This window comes from Rhyacophila brunnea, unplaced genomic scaffold (assembly GCF_057557595.1).
Source record: "Rhyacophila brunnea isolate RB1 unplaced genomic scaffold, BYU_Rbru_1.0 scaffold_23, whole genome shotgun sequence".
In the NCBI taxonomy this organism is placed as follows: domain Eukaryota; kingdom Metazoa; phylum Arthropoda; class Insecta; order Trichoptera; family Rhyacophilidae; genus Rhyacophila; species Rhyacophila brunnea.
Window position 1 is genome coordinate 23,014,320 of NW_028232893.1, and position 21,884 is coordinate 23,036,203.

The 21,884-nt window shown below is 36.8% G+C and overlaps 1 protein-coding gene across 1 annotated transcript in view; it reads left to right on the plus strand.

The window, feature by feature from the left end:
- LOC147069733 (phenoloxidase subunit 2-like) overlaps positions 1–21,578 on the plus strand; it is a 31,714-nt gene extending 10,136 nt beyond the window's left edge. The window contains exons 4-13 of the mRNA XM_085950207.1: positions 1,105–1,213; positions 2,981–3,101; positions 3,872–4,080; positions 5,122–5,374; positions 6,471–6,623; positions 7,991–8,125; positions 10,841–11,019; positions 12,233–12,375; positions 15,943–16,175; positions 17,635–21,578. Coding sequence (XP_085806333.1) covers positions 1,105–1,213; positions 2,981–3,101; positions 3,872–4,080; positions 5,122–5,374; positions 6,471–6,623; positions 7,991–8,125; positions 10,841–11,019; positions 12,233–12,375; positions 15,943–16,175; positions 17,635–17,871 — 1,772 coding nt within the window. The 3' untranslated portion in view covers positions 17,872–21,578. The remainder of the gene's footprint in view (positions 1–1,104; positions 1,214–2,980; positions 3,102–3,871; positions 4,081–5,121; positions 5,375–6,470; positions 6,624–7,990; positions 8,126–10,840; positions 11,020–12,232; positions 12,376–15,942; positions 16,176–17,634) is intronic.
- The last annotated feature ends 306 nt before the right edge of the window (positions 21,579–21,884 follow it).

The following is a 21,884-nucleotide window of genomic DNA, read 5'->3' on the forward strand; positions in this document are numbered from 1 at the left end:
ATTTGAGCGGAGTGTGCTGCGCGGTATCTTCAAACACATCAATAGGCGCGTACTGACTGAGCGAGCAGCCTCGCGTGGCCGCGAGACAGCTTCGCCATAAATAATAATATACGTAAAAGCCTCGCCAGGCAAAATGCTCAGTCAGTCAGTACGCGACTCGCCCGAGCATTGCCACGACCGATCCAATCATTATCGGTTTATCGATTCTCAAAGGTGCTGCGCGCGGCTTCCTCACGTAACGTTAATTTTGTTGTGTCGCGCAGCGATTTTCGCGAAGCAAATGCCCGAGACTGCTCGCTCAGTCAGTACGCGCCTAATGACACACAGTTTGAGTGGAGACAGGGCTCGAAATGGACCGGAGCGCCGTTCCGGTTAATAAAATCTCCAAAATTATTGCTCCGTCTCGCACACGCGCACACCTTACAGGTAACATTGCTTTGGGTCCATTTTGAAAAACAATCCATGATATTTTTTATTCATTTTGAAGGCGACAGGATTAAATTAATATCGCATTTTCCAGGTACATTCCCTATACCCAGACACTCTGCACTTAAATTCAAGCAATACACACCTGGCATAACAAAGGGTGTTCACCCACTAGGTATTGCGATCAGTCGTACCGACCAGTGGCGCACCCAGGGGGGGGGCAAGGAGCCCTGGCACCCCCCAAACATGAAAATTATCAGAATGATTTAAAAAATTGAAAGGCAATTAAGTATACCTTTGGGCTTAGACAAATAAAAACACGCGAAAAAATGATTTGTAATTATTCTCCAGCACCCTTTTTAGAAAAAACTCTTAGATTTTAATTTCTAATACAAAAATTTCGAAACACCAATGTTGGGTGTTTTTAGAAACCCAATCCCTAATGGAACTGTCAAAAAATTCTCGGTGTCCACCCGAATTCCGGAGTGGTGTAGGTCATGGCTGGGGAAGGGTGACAGGGCTCTAGCCTGGGGGCCCGGGCTGTGGGGGGCCCGGCGTGTCGGGTTGACCAGATAAGTGAGATAAACACACATCATAAATTAGATTTGTTTATGATTCATCTGTATAGAAGAAGGTTTCTTCATCATCCAATATGACAATACCTAATTATTTTTTCAGCTGTTCCAAATGGCCAACTACAAGACTTCCTGTCGACAGCAGCTCATTGCCGCGACAAAGTCAACGTGCAGTTGTTCAACTACTGCTTGTCCGTTGCCTTATTACACAGGTAAACAAAATACTCGACAAACTAGCGATGAACAGCTGTACATCTATTCTATACACAAGACTGCTTTCGGCCGCTATCGAGGGTAGATTTTCATATTTTTCTATCGGAAGTATTAGCACAATAAGTTGTAATTATTACATTAAGTGCTATGTTTTAACATCACCTCTCTTCGCCGTGCTAACTTTTAGAGCGAGATACACAATTTATTTGTTTAGACGGTTAACTTTTTATAACAATTATAATACCTCAATACCAGGGAACTCAGAAACAATGGGAACTGAAATACATAACGGGTAAGGCGAAGCAGGTAACCGACTCGAGTAAGGAAGAATCCGGACTAAACTTACACACGTGTCAAGAATACGTTTTACCTCGAATACGATACTTACGATAACTGCCGATAGCAGTCTTGTGCATAGAATAGATGCGCTGGTCTACTGATTAGGTCAACTACAACTGACTTTGCATTGCAAGGTTGTTTGAACAGAACTTCACACTTAATTGTGACATTTAGTTACCAATTTGCAGGGCGTATGAAATTAGCAGGCAATTGTAATAGCAGCCAATAATACAACACTTTGGCAATATTATTTATCGCACACAAATAAACAAAATTAATATCAAAAAGTGACAGCCATTGCTTGAGTTAGTAAATCGGAAATGCCAACATATAAATGTTAATATCTTTGCAGTTTACCAACATAAACGTGCTTATTTTTATGTTACAAACAACTGATTTGGGCGAAGGTGATGATGAAAATGTTTTATAAAGTACTACATTATGTAAAACTAAGTATTTTTTTTATATTACAGATATTATTATCTAATATTGCACATTTTTGAAAAGTTATTGAGCGTTCCTGTTCGTAATTTTTTTTATTTCGAGCACTGCGCGCTTCATTTGATTGATAAATGTAAATCAAATGTCATACTAGAATTAACAATGTACCTATAAAGCGCGAATCAAATTGAGGTGCATGTCGCCTACTAAACTGTCACGCTGTCGCGGCGACAAATTTAGTCTATGGTTTCGTCATTTTGCAGAATATTTTGAACGATCACCATCTCTGTAAACTCACTGAAGAATGACACTGATGAAGAGTGCTAACTATAATGTATTAGTAATTTGAATTATTAATAATTATTCATGCTAATTTCAATTAATTTTAACAACGTGTGTGTACGTTAAAATTACTTGCGACATGACTTCCATAGATAATATTTTCAACAGAACCCAACCTGCAGACCATAGAAAATACATAGTGCCAACCGCTAAAAATAAAATAAACGTGATTTTGACATGACAATCGAAAAGAGTAGGCATGTAGAAGGTGGTAAAAACGTTCATTGAGTCATGCAGGTGTCGATGCAGTGCGGTTCAACGTGAGGTGACCTCATTGTTGTTCTGGTGATTTCGGCATATTTTGCCAACTGACAATGTTCGTTTATAGATTCAAAATGTGCTACGGGATGATAGCATCAGTCTGATAACGTTTTAAACACCAAAAAAAATAACATTACACACCTTTTTCCCGTAGCGGGAGCTTACTGTGACGTCACGTGACAGTATGCGACATGCACTTCAATTTGATCAGAACTTAAGTTTCTTCCTTCTTTAACAACCCACTGTTCGACTGCCAAATCATCCAGGTTACGATCCACAGTCGTGTGGTTCTGACAACGAAGAAGTCATGTTCCAATCACGTAAATACTTAGTATTTTTTCATCTTATAACTTATAACTATATGGATTTGTGATTGATTATAGGCAAGACACCCGCAACGTTCCTTTGCCCAACTTAATGGAGACCTTCCCAGCAAAGTTCGTCGATCAGCAAGTTTTCTCCAGTGCCCGAGAAGTCAGCGCAATTGTACCAACAAACCTCAGAGTAATTAGTATTTTCTTATTCCATCCAGCATTCTTCTCTCGGTACTAAGTATGCAACGATAACCATGTGCCGTCAATTTGAAACACCTCAGAAACACACATATTAAAAACGGAATTGGAATTGAATTTACAACCATTGCAATCCAGGTTCTGTATTTTACCAATAAATATTGTGTCGCCTAGAGTCATAACCATAGATAACAGACGTATTGGTCATAACTCTCATATTCCAAAAATCAAGTTTTGAGATAATCGTAAAAAAACCACCAGAGCACTGTCTTTTGTAATTAGAAGAAAATTATTGAACTATATATAAGTATAATGCTCCTAAGGCTGCAGGCACACAGCGCACTGTGTTAAATAGAGCTCCTTGATTGGATAGAAAGACCTTGGTGGTATTATGTAAAATTATTTGTATGTTTTGACATAATATAAGAGAAAGGGTAGTTTAAAACTTGGCTTCTCATCAGGGAACTCAGAAATAAAGGGAACTGAAATACCTAACGGGTGTGGAGAAGCAGGCAACCGATCTCGAGTGTGGAAGAACACAGGATAAACACGTGTCAAGAATACGTCATACGTCGAATACTGACAAATGCTCTCGGTTTATGCATTGATGCTCATTTAATAATGGTGTATTGAAGGTTTCATCACACACTATTGCACGTCTATAATGCATGGCTAATTTTTGTAGGACACACACACACATTCAAAACCCTGTGTTAAAATGAAGTGTATTGGGATATTTATTAATCTGTTCTGTGGTTGCAGCGTACCCCGATCACGATTCCTAAAGACTTCACAGCATCAGATTTAGACGAAGAACATCGAGTGGCTTACTTCCGTGAGGACATCGGAGTCAATCTTCATCACTGGCATTGGCACTTGGTTTATCCGTTCAGCTCCGCCAACAGAGACATTGTCAACAAGAACAGAAGAGGGGAACTCTTCTATTACATGCATCAGCAAATTCTCGCCAGGTAAAAACATATTTTTAAATAGTTACCTATTCAAATACAATACTAATTCATTAATGAACTCAAATTATTTACGTTATAAGAAAGTAATTATTTTTATGTAAATATCTTAACGATATTCGTCATTGGGTAACGCGTCTGTGTTGATGTCAAACTTGTCTATATCTACCTACATAAAGGCAGGTCTATAAAATATTAAATCTTTTTATCTATAAACCTCAGAGTAATAATATATAGAGAGCGGCTATTGTTCTGCAAAATGAAGCCGTGTTTCTTGCGTATAACGCACAGTAGAACCTTCATTTTATTATTATCAACTTAACTATGAAACGATATACCACCATGTTGCTTTTCAGTACGGCTACCAAATTTAAACACAACATAGTTAACCATAGGTTCTACTAAAATAAATAAAAATAATTACCACTAACTTTATATTTAACACAAAAACAATAAATTCACGTGCTCGCAGTTTTTAAATGAATGTAATCATTCAAATCCATATTTACCGGCGACGTTTAAAAAAAATACTTAATTCCGCAGTAGAAATTCTATCCTACTCTAACGTATAGTGCGGAGATATAAGCGTGTCGAATGGTTACTCACTCGAACTTATGGTTCGTTTTTGTTCAGGCCTTGCAATAAACCCATTCTTTTGTAAGTAAATATAATATGGTTTGGGATGTCACTGTGAATACACTCGTAAATAGTGTAATTCAAAATTGTAATATGTATTGCCATAACAAAAAATATTTATTACAATTATTTATCTGATAATACACCTTACTATAATATTTTTACCTATAAATCTATAATTATTGATCTAACTATCTGATATTTTAAGTTAATGGCCCCACCAAATCACACCCATCTCGCAGTACCCTAAACTTGATCTTAATCGGGAGCATCATGGTAACCTACGTTTGATGTGAAGTATCAGTATTTTTTTATCCAAGACAGGTCATCAAGCACTCGAGTGTACTTTGACTGATGAATCTACGCATAATTTTAATCTATCTAACATGTCGAAATATCCTGTTCCAGATACAATTGCGAGCGCCTATCCAACATGCTGCCGCGTGTGAAGCGTTTCAACAACTTCCGGGAGCCAATCAAAGAGGGTTACTTCCCTAAGCTGGACAGTTTGACGTCTGGCAGGTCGTGGAATGCCCGTGGAGCCAACATGAGCTGGCAAGACGTCAACCGACCCGTGGATGAGATCACTGTCGCCATCACGGATGTGGAACTCCACCGCAGCCGGCTGGAAGGAGCCATCAGCACTGGTCTTATCCAAATGGTAAATATCTTAACTATCCCAAGATACTGAACCAATGACGTCCCTAGCCAGTGCCGGCTTTAGGCAGACTTGCCTTGACTGGCCGTTGGCAATGCCAGTTCGCAAAGCCAAATTGGCAAAGCCAGCGGCTGTAAAAACGTCTCCATCTGTATTGGCATTTATTTAGTTTAGTTACACAATGTTCACTGAGAAGGCGTGAGGCCAGTGGTTGGCACGTCCCCACTCTCTGTTCTCATTGGCTTTCTTTAAAGGAGACCGAGGGTTAAAATTGAGGGTAAATGCTTTTTTCCATTTTACAATTAAACATATAACATAGAAGTTCAAAGAAGTACACCGAGTTTGCTAAGGAGACCCTATTTTAAGAATTTATAAAATAGTCTATAATTTTACAACCCACATCATCATCAAAACACCAACTCAGTATGTATCTTAGCAGCCAACAGGAAACATCTTCATTCCCCTCCATCACAAGCTACCTCAGCCTCAGGAAATTTGTATCTCTTCTATACAATCCCACCACATTCTAACTCCCTTATAATAGTTTTATCCCCAGCACCTCATTTGATTTGTATTTAAAAAAACTGTCATTTTTCTGGCATAGTTTAGTATAATTTTATCAACACTGGTAGTAAATGATATTACAACGTTTTTATTAGCTCGTATTCTTGTTTGTCCAGTACAAATCTTGCAATCGATTTTTAACTAACTTCCCGACTAGCTAGACGCTTGAAACTTTTAGAATATATCAGAACACGATGCCAATGCATTCTTTTAATACTTTTATCCATCTTTAAGCAGAATTGAATTCATGTTCAGTTAATTCTGTTTTGTATGGAAAGTTATTTGAGAAAAATCCGTGAAAAGTAAAGTAACTATTATTGGTTGCTAAGGGGGTGGTCCTAGCAACTAAATTCGTAATAATTACGTGCGTTACTATGGAAATCAAAATCACATTTCAGTATTCTATATTTGTTTTTTATTTACTTCATATCAAGTACAAGTTTGAGCATATTGAGCATAATAATTCAACAGTAAATTTAAAAACGTTGTATATAAAAAGTTCTTTTTATCTTGTAATTATTTTTATTCTTTTCAGCCCGATGGAACTACCAAACCACTGGACATTGACTCACTGGGAAATATGATTGAAGCCAGTGATTTAAGTCCAAACCCCAATTTCTACGGCAACTTCCATAACTTTGGGCATCTACTGACGGCCTACATCCACGATCCGGACCATAGGCATTTGGTGAGTAAATTATAAATTAAACTGTTGATAGTATTGAACAATTTGCAGAGGATGTTTGGTTAAAATAGTTATATGTAAATTGTAAATTAAATTTCACAGTTTACCGTGAGCTTTTGTACCGGAAATAGATGGCCGTATATCAGTGGCGAGGGGTGGACCAGGTAGGCTATTAAGAGCATACCTCAGTGAAACGGCAAATAATTTTCAGCAATATGTGTGACGTAATTTCGGCCGCGTTGCCAGTCGGAGAGCGATAGTCGACCTGTTAGCACGTCAATTTGTTTTGTGTTAGCGTCGGAATTAATTCTTAAATCGTGTAAAGACGACTAAAATTTTTTTTCACGATCTTTTTAGACCATGTCTCAGCTGAGGTATAGCCTTAAATTCAGCATTCGTTGGATATTTATCAAATATCGCTGTCGTTATTATCAGATATTTGATAGGTAGCACCCACTTGCTAACTTACTTTTGAATCATTCGGAATTTTATACGATATATTATATTTCTAAATTACTTACCTATCTACAATTTTTCTTCTGTTTCCCTTGTATTCCGGTGGTTTTTCACAGCTTCAAGTACCTGGGGGTACACATCACGGGAGATGGCATTTTGCAGAAAGAGCTCGCTATCCGAATGGGAATGGCTGGAGCAACATTTAACTCGATGCGAAATGTCTGGGACTCACGATTGTACTCGGTCAAAACCAAATGCCGCCTATTCGACGCTTGTATTCTGACAGTGCTGCTTTACGGTAGCGAATCATGGCACCTTACGAAGGCTCAGAGCAACCGTATACTGAGCTTCGAAAACAGATGTTTGCGACGAATACTGGGTGTGCGGTGGTATGACTTTAGAAGCAACGAGGAGATAAGAGAACGCACCAAGCAGCCTCTCATCACGCTATAAGTGAAGAGGCGACGTTACACCTGGCTCGGCCACGTGCTGCGGATGCCAGAAGAGAACTTTAACCTGGCTTGCCTGTTCTTCAAGCCGACCGGATTCCGGCGACCTGGAAGGCCGCTAAATACAATCGGGATCAAAGCTACGGGATGCTGGTTTGACCTGGAACGAAGCGAGAAGACTGGCGAGCGACAGGAATTCTTGGAGGCTCCGCGTGGTGTCAATATGCTCCAGCTAAGGGGCGGATATGGCCAAAGAAGAAGAAATTTGATCTGAAAACTATACGGCCATCTTTTTCGATACAACAGCTCACGGCGAACTGTGATACTGCCAACTGCATACGTACAATTTTACGGACGTTGTGTGATAATTGATTATTTAGTGAATAATATGTGTCTTAATAAACAGAATACATCTGAAAATATTTTCCTTTTTGTTATAAATTAATCGACAACGGATATTTTCAGGAGTTGTTCAGCGTGATGGCAGACGAGGCGACGACGATGCGCGATCCGTTCTTCTACCGCTGGCACGCGGTCATCGATAACCTCTTCCAGAAGTTCAAGGCTTCCCCGCTGGTGACGCCTTACCCAAGAGCTCAGGTAATAAAAATTCATAATCAAATCACGCGAAACTATACTAACAAAAATATACAGCAAGAAAGTTTCTATTGTTGCCAGACCCGACTTTACTACTATTATCAATGACTACCTGCAAATGGAAACCTTGGATATTATACCCCAAGACAAGTAGTAAAACTTAAAATGCTTTATACCCCGCTTACACGTGCATGGATTTACTGTTGACGGTAAGAAAACGTATGGTGCAGTTGGCAAGATTGCATGAATGAATCAAACAGTTTGGAAGCTTTGAATTTTCATGTGACAGTAAGATTTTTTCGATCTGTGCCTGCGCAGTAGAACGATAGTGGCGAACTTGCCGGCAAGAAAACGAATTTTTAGGTTGACCGATTTTCACTAGCTGTCAAATAATACAAAATAGTACCATAAAATGACAACATCCCGTCTCACTCACTCTTAAAGAATGAATTGTACTTGTAATTACACTTTTACGTGTAAACAGTTATTGTCATGATAGCCCACGGTGGCCGCGCGGCTTAAGCGTTGGACTATCACGCCGTGGGTCCCAGGTTCGAATCCTGGGTCTGGCAAGTACATATATTGTTTTTCAATTTGTGTGTGTCAGGGTATGGACCTAAGAGCAAGTGGTTGACATCCATTTCTCGTAAAAAAACCAAATCTGTCAATACAAACCTCTACTCTGTGGAGGCCCATATGATCCTATTAGGATCGGACATGGTCGAAAGAAGTTTAAAATAAGCACTATTGCCAATTGCTGCCAGTAAACCCACGCACGTGTACAGGCGCTGTTAAGGTAGTGTTGCAAGCTTTTTATCGGTAGGACCGATTTATAAATCCATTTTCTAATTCTCCACAAGTCACACAAAGTACAAGTGTCAAGGAATTCTCTCCTGGGTAGGTACCTATACCGAGATAGGTGCCATAAGTTCGCAAAATGGGACAGAAAGAAAAGAATATAATATATGAAGCGCCTAGTTTCAAATCCCCCTAAAACGGTTTTTGTAAATTTTTGTGTTAGATATATATTTTTGTTACCTATATGATGGCCAAAAATTGAACTTAAAAAACCGTCAATATATATGATCAAAAATTAGGGTTAATTTCAAAACCCGCTAAAATAGTTGGGTGTGCTTTTCAAATATCCCTAAAATGGAAAGCCAAAATACTCTTTAGAATGCAAGTAACGAATTAAAAAATAAATACATAAAGTTCACAGATTTAATAGATTTGAGTTTTTCTCATTTATCTCAGAACTACCTAAAATCGTTTTAGGGGCTTTTGAAACTGCGCTTCATTTATATGTCTTCAGCGCTCGACATGGAAAAGTTTACGCACCAGAGCGCTCGACCACTGTCTGAAGATATTTACATAATTATCAAATTGTATGTGTACTTAATAAAAATAAGTGTGTTAGATTTTCTATTATATGGCTCAGACGGTCAAAATATTTTTTTATACGAGATGGAGCGATAATTTTACCGATTTCACGAATCGGAACGTCGCTCCGTTCCATTTCTAGCACCGTTTGTTGTATATTTTTATTTTTCAATATAATCTCCTCGGACATGAATACACTTCTTAGATCTATCGATTAATTTTTCTAAAAAATAATTTTCCGATTTGCCTTCAAAATGCTCGTTTACGGCTACCTGTAGGGACTCATCATCATCATAATGTTTTCCACGTAAGTCTTTCTTCAAATTTGGAAACAAGTATAATCACTAGATGCCAGATCAGGACTGTACGATGGGTGAGGCAATTCCTGGAAACCGCATTTTCTCATAGAAGTCATTGCAATTTGAACCTTGTGAACAGGTGCGTTGTCATGAAGTAAGAACACACCTTTTGTTAATTTGCCCCTCCTGTTAACTTTAATAGATTCACATTAGCGCAGTAACTACTGTCCTGTGATGTTGGTGCCTTTTGGTTTATAATCTATTAACAGGATTCCTTGTGAATCCAAAAACACTGTTGCCATCACATTCCCAGCCGATGGTACGACCTTGAACTTCTTGGGGGCTGAACCACCCTTTTTATGCCACTGCATGGACTCCTGTTTTGACTCTTTGACGTTTCATCTCCTGTAACAATTTTGTTGATAAGTTTCTCTTGATTGATGCCAGACTGCTTTAAAAACTGCTTAGAACATTCCACACGGCAACTTTTTTGATGTAGCATAAGCATTCGTGGAACCCATCTTGCGCTTACCTTTGACATCCCAAGATTTTCGTGAATAATTCTGAAAATTGTTGTTTTGGATAGATTAAACCTTTCTGCGATTTCGGTTAGCTTTAGCCGACCATTTTCCATAAGGACATCTTCGATTTTTAATACCATTTCATGTCTAGTGATGTGACTTGCCCTTCCTTGTTTAAATAAACGTGATCATTTGTACATCATGGCTTTACCACAACAAAGAGTGCCATAAACCAATTCCATTTCATTTTGGATGGTTTCCACACGTTATCCCTGTTTTGTGAGGAATTTAATTACTGCACAAAGCTCAATATTTGACATGTTTTTAAATTATGATAGACTTTCTTTTGTTCTCTTGAATATTGGAAGCGATTTTATGGAACAATCAACTTGAAATTGCTCACGTATACCTAAAAAGGAATACTTAATAATAAAAAAATAATATATATATATATAAATATTAAATAAATAAAAAATATGTCACCATGATTGACATGTGGCATTTTCATAATGTTCCAGCTCACCAATCCCAATGTGACCATCAGATCTGTCCAAGTGACGGCAGGAAAAGCAGTCAATCAGCTGTCCACATTCTGGATGCAGAGTGATGTAGACCTCTCCAAGGGACTGGACTTCTCGCAACGCGGTCCGGTTCTCGTGCGATTCACCCATCTTAATCACACTGACTTCACTTACAAGTAAGTAATGTGATATACCATAAAATTGTATAAAATCTTTCGATATTTACTAGATCAGTGATTCCAACCTTTTGTTTTGCGGAGCCCTTGCCACATTTTATAATAATCTCAAGGAGCCTTTGCCTGGATAACACATAGTCTAGCGGGGACTAGTTATCATTTGTAACAAGGCGCTTAAGATGTTGGGCTTCGTCATGCGTACTTCCCAGGTCTTTTCGGATGTTACGGTATTAAAACTTTGGTTTAATTCCTTAGTTCGAAGCAGGCTTGAGAGTGGATCTATTTTTTGGGCACCGCATCAGTTGAAGTATGGCCTTATGGTGGAGAGGGTTTAGAAGAAATTCTTGAGACTCCTTTTACTTGAGGTTGTATGGATACTATCCGTAGCTTTATCCAACTGACTTTATTTTATGTATGCTTACATACTGCAGTCTGCAATTTAGATTAGCTATGTATTTATTTCGACTTATACGAGGTATACATGAGAACTCTGTGTTGACTTGTGTGTCCTTGATAACTATCTTAGAAATAGAGACCATCAGTTATTTATTCTCCCAAGGTGCAGAACCAACCTGCCACTGGTAATGCCAACTTGGGAGGGCGATAACTATGTTCAATCAAATTGCTTCGGGTGTTGATATATTCCACTTGCGTGAGGTGAGTTTAGGTGGTATAAATTCTTAAAATAGGATCTCCTTAGCAAACTCGGTGTACTTCTCTGAACTTCTATATATGTATAATTGTATTTTCACTGCTTTTGTATGTTTATATTATTATTTATATGTTCTCTTTTTATATTTTAATTTTTATCATTTTTATTACTTTTTTCTTTATAATAATGTTTCATGTCATGTTGTGAACGTCTTAAACTTATAATTTGTAATGTCCACAATATGTTAATAAATAAATTGAAAAGAAACAAAACACACCATTCGAAGTGGTCACGAGTATTTACTTAATTTTTTAGAGATTTGATCTGATCGATTAAGGCATTCGAGTCACGAAGAACAAAATTTCTCATCAAACGCATTCATCCTCCTTCTGACTTACTCCTGTCTTCAGAGCAGTAAAAAAGAAGGCTTTGCCAAATAATTTCTGCCTTTAGAGCATTCACGAATAACGGCAGGATGGAAACGTAGCTCTTTAACCATGACATACCTATGCGCAGAGAAGATGGTGTACAAAGGATCTATATATTTTTTCTGTTCTGCAGAATTGTGGTGAATAATGCAGGTCAAGCGAAGATGGGAACTGTACGCATCTTCTTGTCACCAAAGTTGGACGAGCGTGGCCTGCCCTGGCAGCTGGCTGACCAGAGATCCATGTTTGTTGAGATGGACAGATTCACTACCCAACGTAAGCCCAACTCGTTTATATTTTAATGTTTTACTAATAAGACTGTTCCTTATTGGCATTTCAAGCAAAACGTAGCTAATACAAAATCCTGTGAAAAAATAATAATTTCCAATACGTTGTTACCATTGTTCCTAGAATGGACGATTTTACGCCTCTTGAGTGTAGTATTTTTATTGTTTATAATTACTAATTATCTATTATTAGGTTTTGACGATTATTATAATATGCTTATCGAGTGTATTAATATTAATAAGATACGAGGGTGGGTCAATAAGTCCTTAGAAAAGCCGACAGGTGGCGCGACTAGTACTGTAAGCGGTTTGTTTTCATGCAGCGGCACTACCGATTCAGTATGCTGCGAAGTTTCAATCAGATTGGTCGGGTTGTTGTGTGTTTCTCGTACATTTAAAAAAAAAATTTGCTTGTGGAAAATGGAAAAATTGAAAATGGAGAAAATTGAGTTTAGATCTGTTATTAAACATTTTAATATAAGAGGGTTAACAGAAAAGGAAATAAAAAATGAGTTGGATTTAGTTCACGGCATATCTGCTCCTTCACTTGCAACTATTTATAACTGGTTAAATGAATTTAAACGTGGTCGTACATCAACAAAGGATGAACCACGCTCAGGACGTCCTGTAGAGGTGACTACACCAGAAATGATCAATAAAATCCACGATATGGTGTTAAGTGACCGAAGATTAAAGTTGAGTGAGATAATTGAGGTTACAGGGATCTCAAAAGGTAGCGTCATTTCTATTTTACATGACAAATTGGGCATGAAAAATATTTCTGCAAGATGGGTGCCGCGTTTGCTCACAGTCGACAATAAACGCAATAGGGTGGTGGCCTCTAAAGCCCTGTTGTCGCTCATGCAACGCAATCCGGATGAATTTTTTCGTCGCTTTGTGACTGTGGATGAAACATGGATACACCACTATACTCCCGAGACGAAAGAACAGTCAAAGCAGTGGATTGCGAAGGCAAACCATGTCCAAAGAAGGCGAAAACCGTAAAATCAGCTGGTAAGGTTATGGCTACTGTATTTTGGGATGCACGTGAAATTATTTTCGTTGACTATTTGGAAAAAGGAAAAACAATAACAGGGGATTATTATGCATCTTTATTGGACCAGCTAAAAAACAAAATTGAAGAAAAACGGCCTCATTTAAACAGGAAAAAAATCCTCTTTCATCAGGACAATGCCCGTGTTCACACATGTTTACGATCAATGGCTAAAATTGAAGAATTGAAGTTCGAATTGGTCGACCACCCACCGTATTCGCCAGATTTAGCCCCCAGTGACTTTTTCCTTTTCCCAAACTTAAAAAAATGGCTAAGTGGACAACGTTTTTTTTCAAATGAAGAAGTCATCGATCGGACAAATGCTTATTTTGAGGACCTTCCGAAAACTTATTTTTCTGACGGTTTAAAAAAAATTGAGAAACGTCTTACCAAGTGTATTGAGCTCCAAGGAGATTATGTTGAGAAATAAAAAAAAAATACAAAAATAAAAACTGTTTTAATGCTTTTTTCTAAGGAATTATTGACCCACCCTCGTACCTAGGGGTTTTTACTAACACCTTCAACTATTCATAATTTTTTTGTTATTTTTATTATTACGTTTTTCTTAGCTCGTATTATTATTTGTCCGGTGGTTGTTTTTCCGGTATAAAATTTGCAATCGATTTTTAACTAACTTCCCGACTAGCTAGACATTTGAAACTTTTAGAATATAACAGAACACAATGTCAATGCATTTTTTTAATACTTTTAGCCATCTTTAAGTTGAATTGATTTCATTTTCAGTTAATTCTGTTTTGTATGAAAAGTTATTTCGGAAGAAATCAGTAAAAAGTAAAACTATTATTGGTTGCTAAGTGGGTCCTAGCAACTAAATTATTAATATTAATATATACGTGCGTTACTATGGAAATCAATATGACATTTCAGTATTATTATACATAAGTGTAATGCTATGGGGTAGGTACTTTGAAGATCATAGAGTAACGTGTGAGATTATTGAAGACATGAAAATGTACCTAATATATAGTCCAGCAGGATAGCTAAAAATATGAACTTTGGCATGATAAATAAGCATATCATATGGATCATTTTCAGGATATTGCGCTGTTTCAAATTTTATCCAGGAACCGTAAAAATCAATTCATTATAATTACATTTTGAGTTTACACATGTATTTTATGGTGCTGAATACTAATTTAAAGTTAAATTTGACATTTTACAATTTATAAATATATATTTTGGTACAGTTCGGTTATGAGGAATACAGCGGGAAACACATTTTGAAAATAGCCGATATACTGGATTATTTGTTAGTTTAACCTAACCTAACCTAAACTAACCCAAACTAACAAATAATCCAGTATATCGGGTATTTTCAAAATGTGTTTTCCGCTGTATTCGTCATAACCGAACTGTACCATAGTTGTACATTTAAAAATTTAGTAAAAAATGTTAAGTCCGGTTTGTTATGTTCAGTGAAATTGATATCAAGAAAGATTGCCCTCTCTCCATTCCAAGGAGTCTGTCCTCTCCGTACTGTTCTGCCCTGTTTTTCTGGATCTCACTTTTACTTACAGTCCATGTTTCACACGCATATGTGATTACGGGAAGCACATACTGGTTGAACACTATGCGCTTTAGGCACAGTGGAAGGTCACATTTGAAGACATTATTCAGGCGGCCAAAAGAACTCCAGCCTAGCTTTACTCTGCGAACAATTTCATCAACTATACATCCATCTATAGACACTTGTTGTCCCAGATAGATGTAGTTTTTCACCTGTTTGAGCTGAGTGCCATTGACGAGGATCTCTTTCTTAAAGTAGAAGTAAAAGCAGTAAAACAGAAATGGAAATTTCATTTTGAAACGATGAAAAAAATATTTTATATTGTTTTAAGTCCAGAAATGTGCTATCGTCAGTGACGTCCCTAGACAAAGTGCCACCCCTAGGCAGCGCTAAATTGCTGCCCCATTTTTATACAGTATTTTGTATCATCCTTACAAGACCACAATATGTACGAAATGTGTTGTATGGATACATTACTAACAATATATTATATACTTACCACTAAATCAAATTTAAATGCCATCTCTACTTCAATAATCAATATTGTGAGTCCACGGTTTCAAATACATTTAAAAATACACCTGACAACTTTCAAAACACGCGAGATAGGTAAGTACCTATGTACCTACCTATAATTCAAATATAATTCGCAAATCTGCACGTGTCATTTCTGGTCATCAAGGACGTGACGTCCAACGACAACAAAAGTAAACTAGACATCGACAACAAAAATACAGTCCTGTTATACCTTTTAGTTTCCATTCAGTTAGCTGATTTTTTTAATCGAAGGATATTTTCGTTATTAGGTACTAAGTTTAGGTAACGATTTCTATATAATATACTTAATGATTCTCCTCGATTTGCCGCCCCCAAGCGACGCTCAATCTGCCTACCTATCGTAGGAGACTTATATTAGCCACAGTCAACAATTACCATTATATCACTTTGTTAATCTGTGAATGTAATAATTTCAGTGCGCGCCGGGCAAAACAACATCGAGCGGCGTTCAGTGGACTCGTCGGTGACCATCCCATTCGAGAGGACGTTCCGCAACCTACAAGCCGACCCCCGGGACGAATCTCAGGCCTCGCAGAACTTCAACTTCTGCGGCTGCGGCTGGCCACAGCACATGCTCATCCCCAAGGGCACCGGCGCAGGAGCCCCCTACGAGCTCTTCGTCATGGTCTCCAACTATGACTTGGATAGCGTAAGCGACATAACAATTTTTTTCAATGATGTTGATAAAAGACTACATAATAATACATTAACACGACAGAATATCTTTAGCGAGATAGATTTGGTAGCAGTAGCGAAAGGTGGAGGTAGGCTGTTAAGATCCGCCATAAATAGTCCACACTTTGTTAGTCATACGTCTTTGTTTTTATTGAACTAAGACTACAATTTACAGACGGTGTTGGTTAGTTTTTAAAATTCAATAAAACCCTGCCTCAACCAAACCATAATAGTTTTGGTATATTTTAGGCGATACGACAAAATTGTGCACACTTTTTCACTCATACTTATTTCTTTTTGTTGGATTAAGAATACATATTACACATATTACTGGTTGATTTTTTTAAATTCATTAAACCCTGCCTAAACCAAACTATAATAGATAAAAAAATATTATTCTATATATAAAATATTCAAAGTTATGTATGATTTAATTGCATAATTTTAGTTATTTTATAGATAGACGAAGAATATTTGACTATTATGTATTATGGATTGGTTTTCGCAGGGTATAATTGAATTTTAAAAACTAACCAATACCAACTGTAAATAAATTATAGTCTTATTGAAAACAAATACATGTGACTGACAAAGTTCAGTGTGCACTATTTATGGCAGATCTTAACAGCCTACCTCCACCCGCTACTGTTTGGTAGACATTGTAAAATTAATATTTTGTATTATGGAATATAGGAATTGAAACATGGCGGTTGTTCTCAGATTCGAATCCCAGTCTGGCAAATTCACATATTATTTTTTCAATGCATGTTTGAACCCAGAGCATGGATCTAATATAATCCATTTATCATGTAATTTAAAAAAAAATCTGTTAACTCAACATGATAATCTAGTTATGTAGGTATTACTATAATATCCACGATGGCCGCGCGGCTTAAACGTCGGCCTATAGCGTTGTGGGTCTCAGGTTCGAATCCTGGGTCTGCCAAGTACACAATATATTGTTTTTCAATTTGTGTATGAATCAGAGTATGGACCCAATAGGTTGAGCAAGTGGCTGACATCCATTTCTTGTAAAAACAAAATCAGTTAATACAAACCTCCTCTATGTGGAGGCCCATAGGATCGGACATGGTGGAATAATAATATAAATAATATTATTTGGATGAAATATTTGTAATCATTCATCTAAATATCTTGGCAATATCTACGTATATTCTACTGAATACATGACTTTGCCTAAAATGTGAATAATTACTATGTATCCCATTAGAGAAGCCATCGCCTGATGATTCATTTGTCATGATAGCTACTGGTGCCGTATTTTCACCAACCTTTATCGCATAATAAAGTCAATATAAAACAATAAAATAATATTTATCTTTTAATGCAGAGCACAAATGGTGCACTCAACAGAATCTATCGCAGTCAACTGTCTTTTCTGTCAATAAATCAATCTATTTTCCGATGTACAGGTGAACCAGAACATCGATGGAATACCGTGCTCTGATGCGTCCACCTTCTGCGGCATCCGCGACAAACTCTACCCGGACAAGCGCTCCATGGGATACCCGTTCGACAGGCCTCCCAGAGGAGAGTATGGAACTCTCCGTGACTTCCTTCAGCCCAACATGGCCATCCAAGATGTCACCATTCGTTTCACCGACAGGACTATCCCCAACCCAAAGAACCCTAAACCACCAACCAATTAATTACCTATTTTCATTTATACACAAGAGGCTGTTTACCATTTTTTTTTTATCATATCCATCGTATTGTCAAATAATAAATTAAATTCATTTGAGATAATATTTTAATGACATTATCATATTAACAAACTGTCATGTCATCTCTTATCACTGTTATTATCAGCTCTATGTGCATTTTTGTTAAGAATTAATTAAAAATCTGCAGTCCATAGATGCTGTAGATGCAGAGCATAGCTAGAGCTAGCTCATTCCACTCTTCTCGGCTCCTAGTTATTCGCTGCCACATACATCAACTGAACTTTATGAGTTCATCTATCCAGCAGGCTTTAGGCTCCCCCTATGTACCCTTGAGTACCAGTATATGATGGCATATAGACAGTCCATTGCCATTTCATCTGCTTAGCAACCTCTACCATATAGCACACTTTTACATGCTTCCTTACACATTGGTCTCTTTTGTGATCTTTTATACCTAACATGCACCTTTCCATACTACGTTGCATAGTATAGTAATAATTATTGAATCTCTCTTACATTTAGAATCCATGTTTCACACGCATACGTGTGCATTGGTAGCACACATCAGTTGAACATTTTACGCATACGACACAATGGAAAGATTTTATATATAACTATGTTACATTAATATGTATTTATTACGCAACTTCATGGAAAGCTATACTTAACAGCTATACACACTTCTATAGATTCTGTATTAGGTTTGCTACTATTGTCCACAATCTATATTAGAATATCGCTGACATGTCCACTCCGTAATACCATACAGATTCTATTAGTTACGAAACCAAAGTAATGGTTTTGAAACAAAGTTTTTATTGTTTATTCTACTTCATTTACGTTTATAGCTGTTTCAGGCTATAAACCCATCATCGGAACATTCTTCTTTTTTCTTTTGACCATGTCCGATCCTAATAGGATCATATGGGTTGGGTCTCCACGGCGTGGAGGTTTGTATTAACAGATTTTTTTACGAGAAATAAATGTTAGCCACTTGCCCAACCTCTTAGGTTCATACTCTGACTCCAAACAGAAATTGAAAAACAATATGTGTGTATTTGCCAGGCCCAATATTCGAACCAGGGACTCACGGCATTATAAGCCGACGCGTAAGCCGCTCGCTCGGCCATCGTGTGCCATCGACTATAACTTAAGAAACCAAAGTAGATAATATGTAGCAAATAGTAGGTATGTATGTATTTTTTCAACAGTACTTCTACAATCAAAAATCATTGCACACCCTTATTAACAATGTAATTACATGTAAGTAGCAAAAAATCTATGATCAGAGTGAAAACAGCCTCTTTTTGGAATGGATAATGATGAAATTGATAAAAACCTCCCCTCAAACCAAAAGATTGTGGTATTTAATCGATAGTCTATGTTTTCATGATACCAACTTGCAAAGTTCTCTACAGAGCAGTGTTGCCATATTTTGAAAGTGGAATTATAGTACAGAGCCTCCAAAATTATAGTATTTGGGGATAAATTATAGTACGCGTTGTCATCTGTTGAAAATAATAATTTTCCCAATTTTTCATAGTCGGCTCGTTTTTATTAGGAGAAATATTTCGCCGCGGGCCGCATGTTCCCAAATTTTCATAGTCGGCTCGTTTTTATTAGGAAAAATATTTCGCCGCGGGCCGCATGTTCCCTATTTTTCATGGTCGGCTCGTTTTTTTTTAGGAAAAATATTTCGCCGCGGGCCGCAGATTTCAAAATTTTCAAAGACCACTCGATTGCGAAATGGCAGGTGCAAAATTATAGTACTTTTATATAAAATTATAGTACGATTTTCAAAATTATAGTATTTTGGGCGTACTATACCTATTTTATATCGTACATAGTACGCGGACCAAAATTATAGTACAAATACTATAATTATAGTACGGTTGGCAACACTGCTACAGAGCCTAAATAGTAGCCTAAAAAGTATAAAAATCAAGCTAATAATTACAAGATAAAAAGAACTTTTTATATACAACGTTTTTGAATTTTCTGTTGAATTATTATGCTCAATATGCTCAAACTAGTACTTGATATGAAGTAAATAAAAAAAAAACAAATGTAGAATACTGAAATGTCATTTTGATTTCCATAGTAATGCACGTATATATTAATAACTTAGTTGCTAGGACCACCCTCTTAGCAACCAATAATACTTTTACTTTTTACAGATTTTTCTGAAATAAATTTCCATACAAAACAGAATTAACTGAAAATGAATTCAATTCTGCTTAAAGATGGCTAAAAGTATTAAAAGAATGCATTGGCATCGTGTTCTGATATATTCTAAAAGTTTCAAATGTCTAGAGTTAGTCGGGAAGTTAGTTAAAAATCAATTGCAAGATTTGTACTGGACAAACAACCACCGGACAAACAAGAATACGAGCTAATAAAAACGTTGCAAAAAAGGTTAGAGACTTATGATAAAATTAGCTCCATGCAGATTGTATTGTAGATTCATGTATAAGAACTCCACACCATCATCACTCCCATCCGTCAATTTGGTTACGTGTAAATTGTACGCATTACATTTCACTGTGGCACAGTTCTCCGTGAGCTTAGTTATCGGAAAGAGAACACCGTATATTACACAGTTATCTCTATTTTCATAGCCGATTTTGGCAAAATTCATGAATTCAAAAATGAAAACCTAACCTTACAAATAATCCAGTATATCGGCTATTTTCGAAATTTGTTTTCCGCTGTCTTCCTGTAAACCGACATGAACCATGTTTTATTTAGACAAGAATTTTATGTCAGTAATATACGACCCAAAGAGGTTGGACGGTCTTTAATATACGACCATACAACATTTTACGGTTAAGTGAGATACGGCGAACTGCATATGTACAAATTTCCGGACACGCGCCAATATACGGTACTTAAGTTCTAATCCGAACCGAGATACATCTAGAGCAGTCAAAAAAGGTTTGAAGTCTACGTTTTGCTAGGAGAAATAGTTTCTAAAAAAAAACCATAGTATTTGGTTTATATCTACATTATATTGCATGTTCTTTCAGTTACTTCACTTTTACATTATCAGGTTCATGACTTTTGCAGTTGTTTTGCATTTAATCTTGAAATTGAAAAATTTGCAGATGCCTTGGTTTTACACTCACGGGTGCGATGTATTGAGCCTTTTTCTTTCGGTATGACATGACTAGTTACATCAAAATACTGACAAACAAGTGTTTAAACCGTGTTTAGTTTAGAGAATTTTGTGTTTCATCAGAATTAACAATGTACGGTCTCGTGAAATGTAAAACTGTTCTAACTCCATTTAATTTGATAGTAATGTTTACACGTGTTGACTGTTGAGGTGTTGTACACATGCAGAGACAGATTTTTACAGAACATTTCTATTATTAATTTGTTGACGAACAGATGTATCTTCGTCTGGAGTAGGCATAATTTTTTTTATTTAAATATAACTAAAGTGGTACGCTCAATTTTCTGGTTTGACGGAGAGATTGCTCTGATATACGAATGATATTTATTTTGATGTATATTGTAATAATTTTATATGTTCTAAGTACCTAGTATAGTCCGTATTGAAAACAAAATCAACTGGCATTTATTGATATTAATAAAATTGTTATTGTAGGTTAAAAATAATATGATTAATGTATAGTATAAAATAATGTACATAACGTGTAAATATATAGCAAATCTGAGAACCTCTTTTATAAGTTTAATACTGTAATAAAATTATAATAAATAATTGTTTTTTTTTTCTTTTAAGCTCCGATCCCACTACATCACTACTCACAGTACTCCAATTCTTTCAGAGTAGAGTGATGTTTGCCCCCAGGAATTTCGGCAAATTTAAAACATACTGTCGAATAAGAGCTTCCTGTCCACATGTTAAAACTGTGAACTAACAATCCCTTCCAATCATGCCTGTACACTTACAGACTGCCACAATAGTCCCGTAAAGATATTACGGAAAAAGCTTTGAATGATGTAGGAAAGACAATGGGTTTGACAGTTTG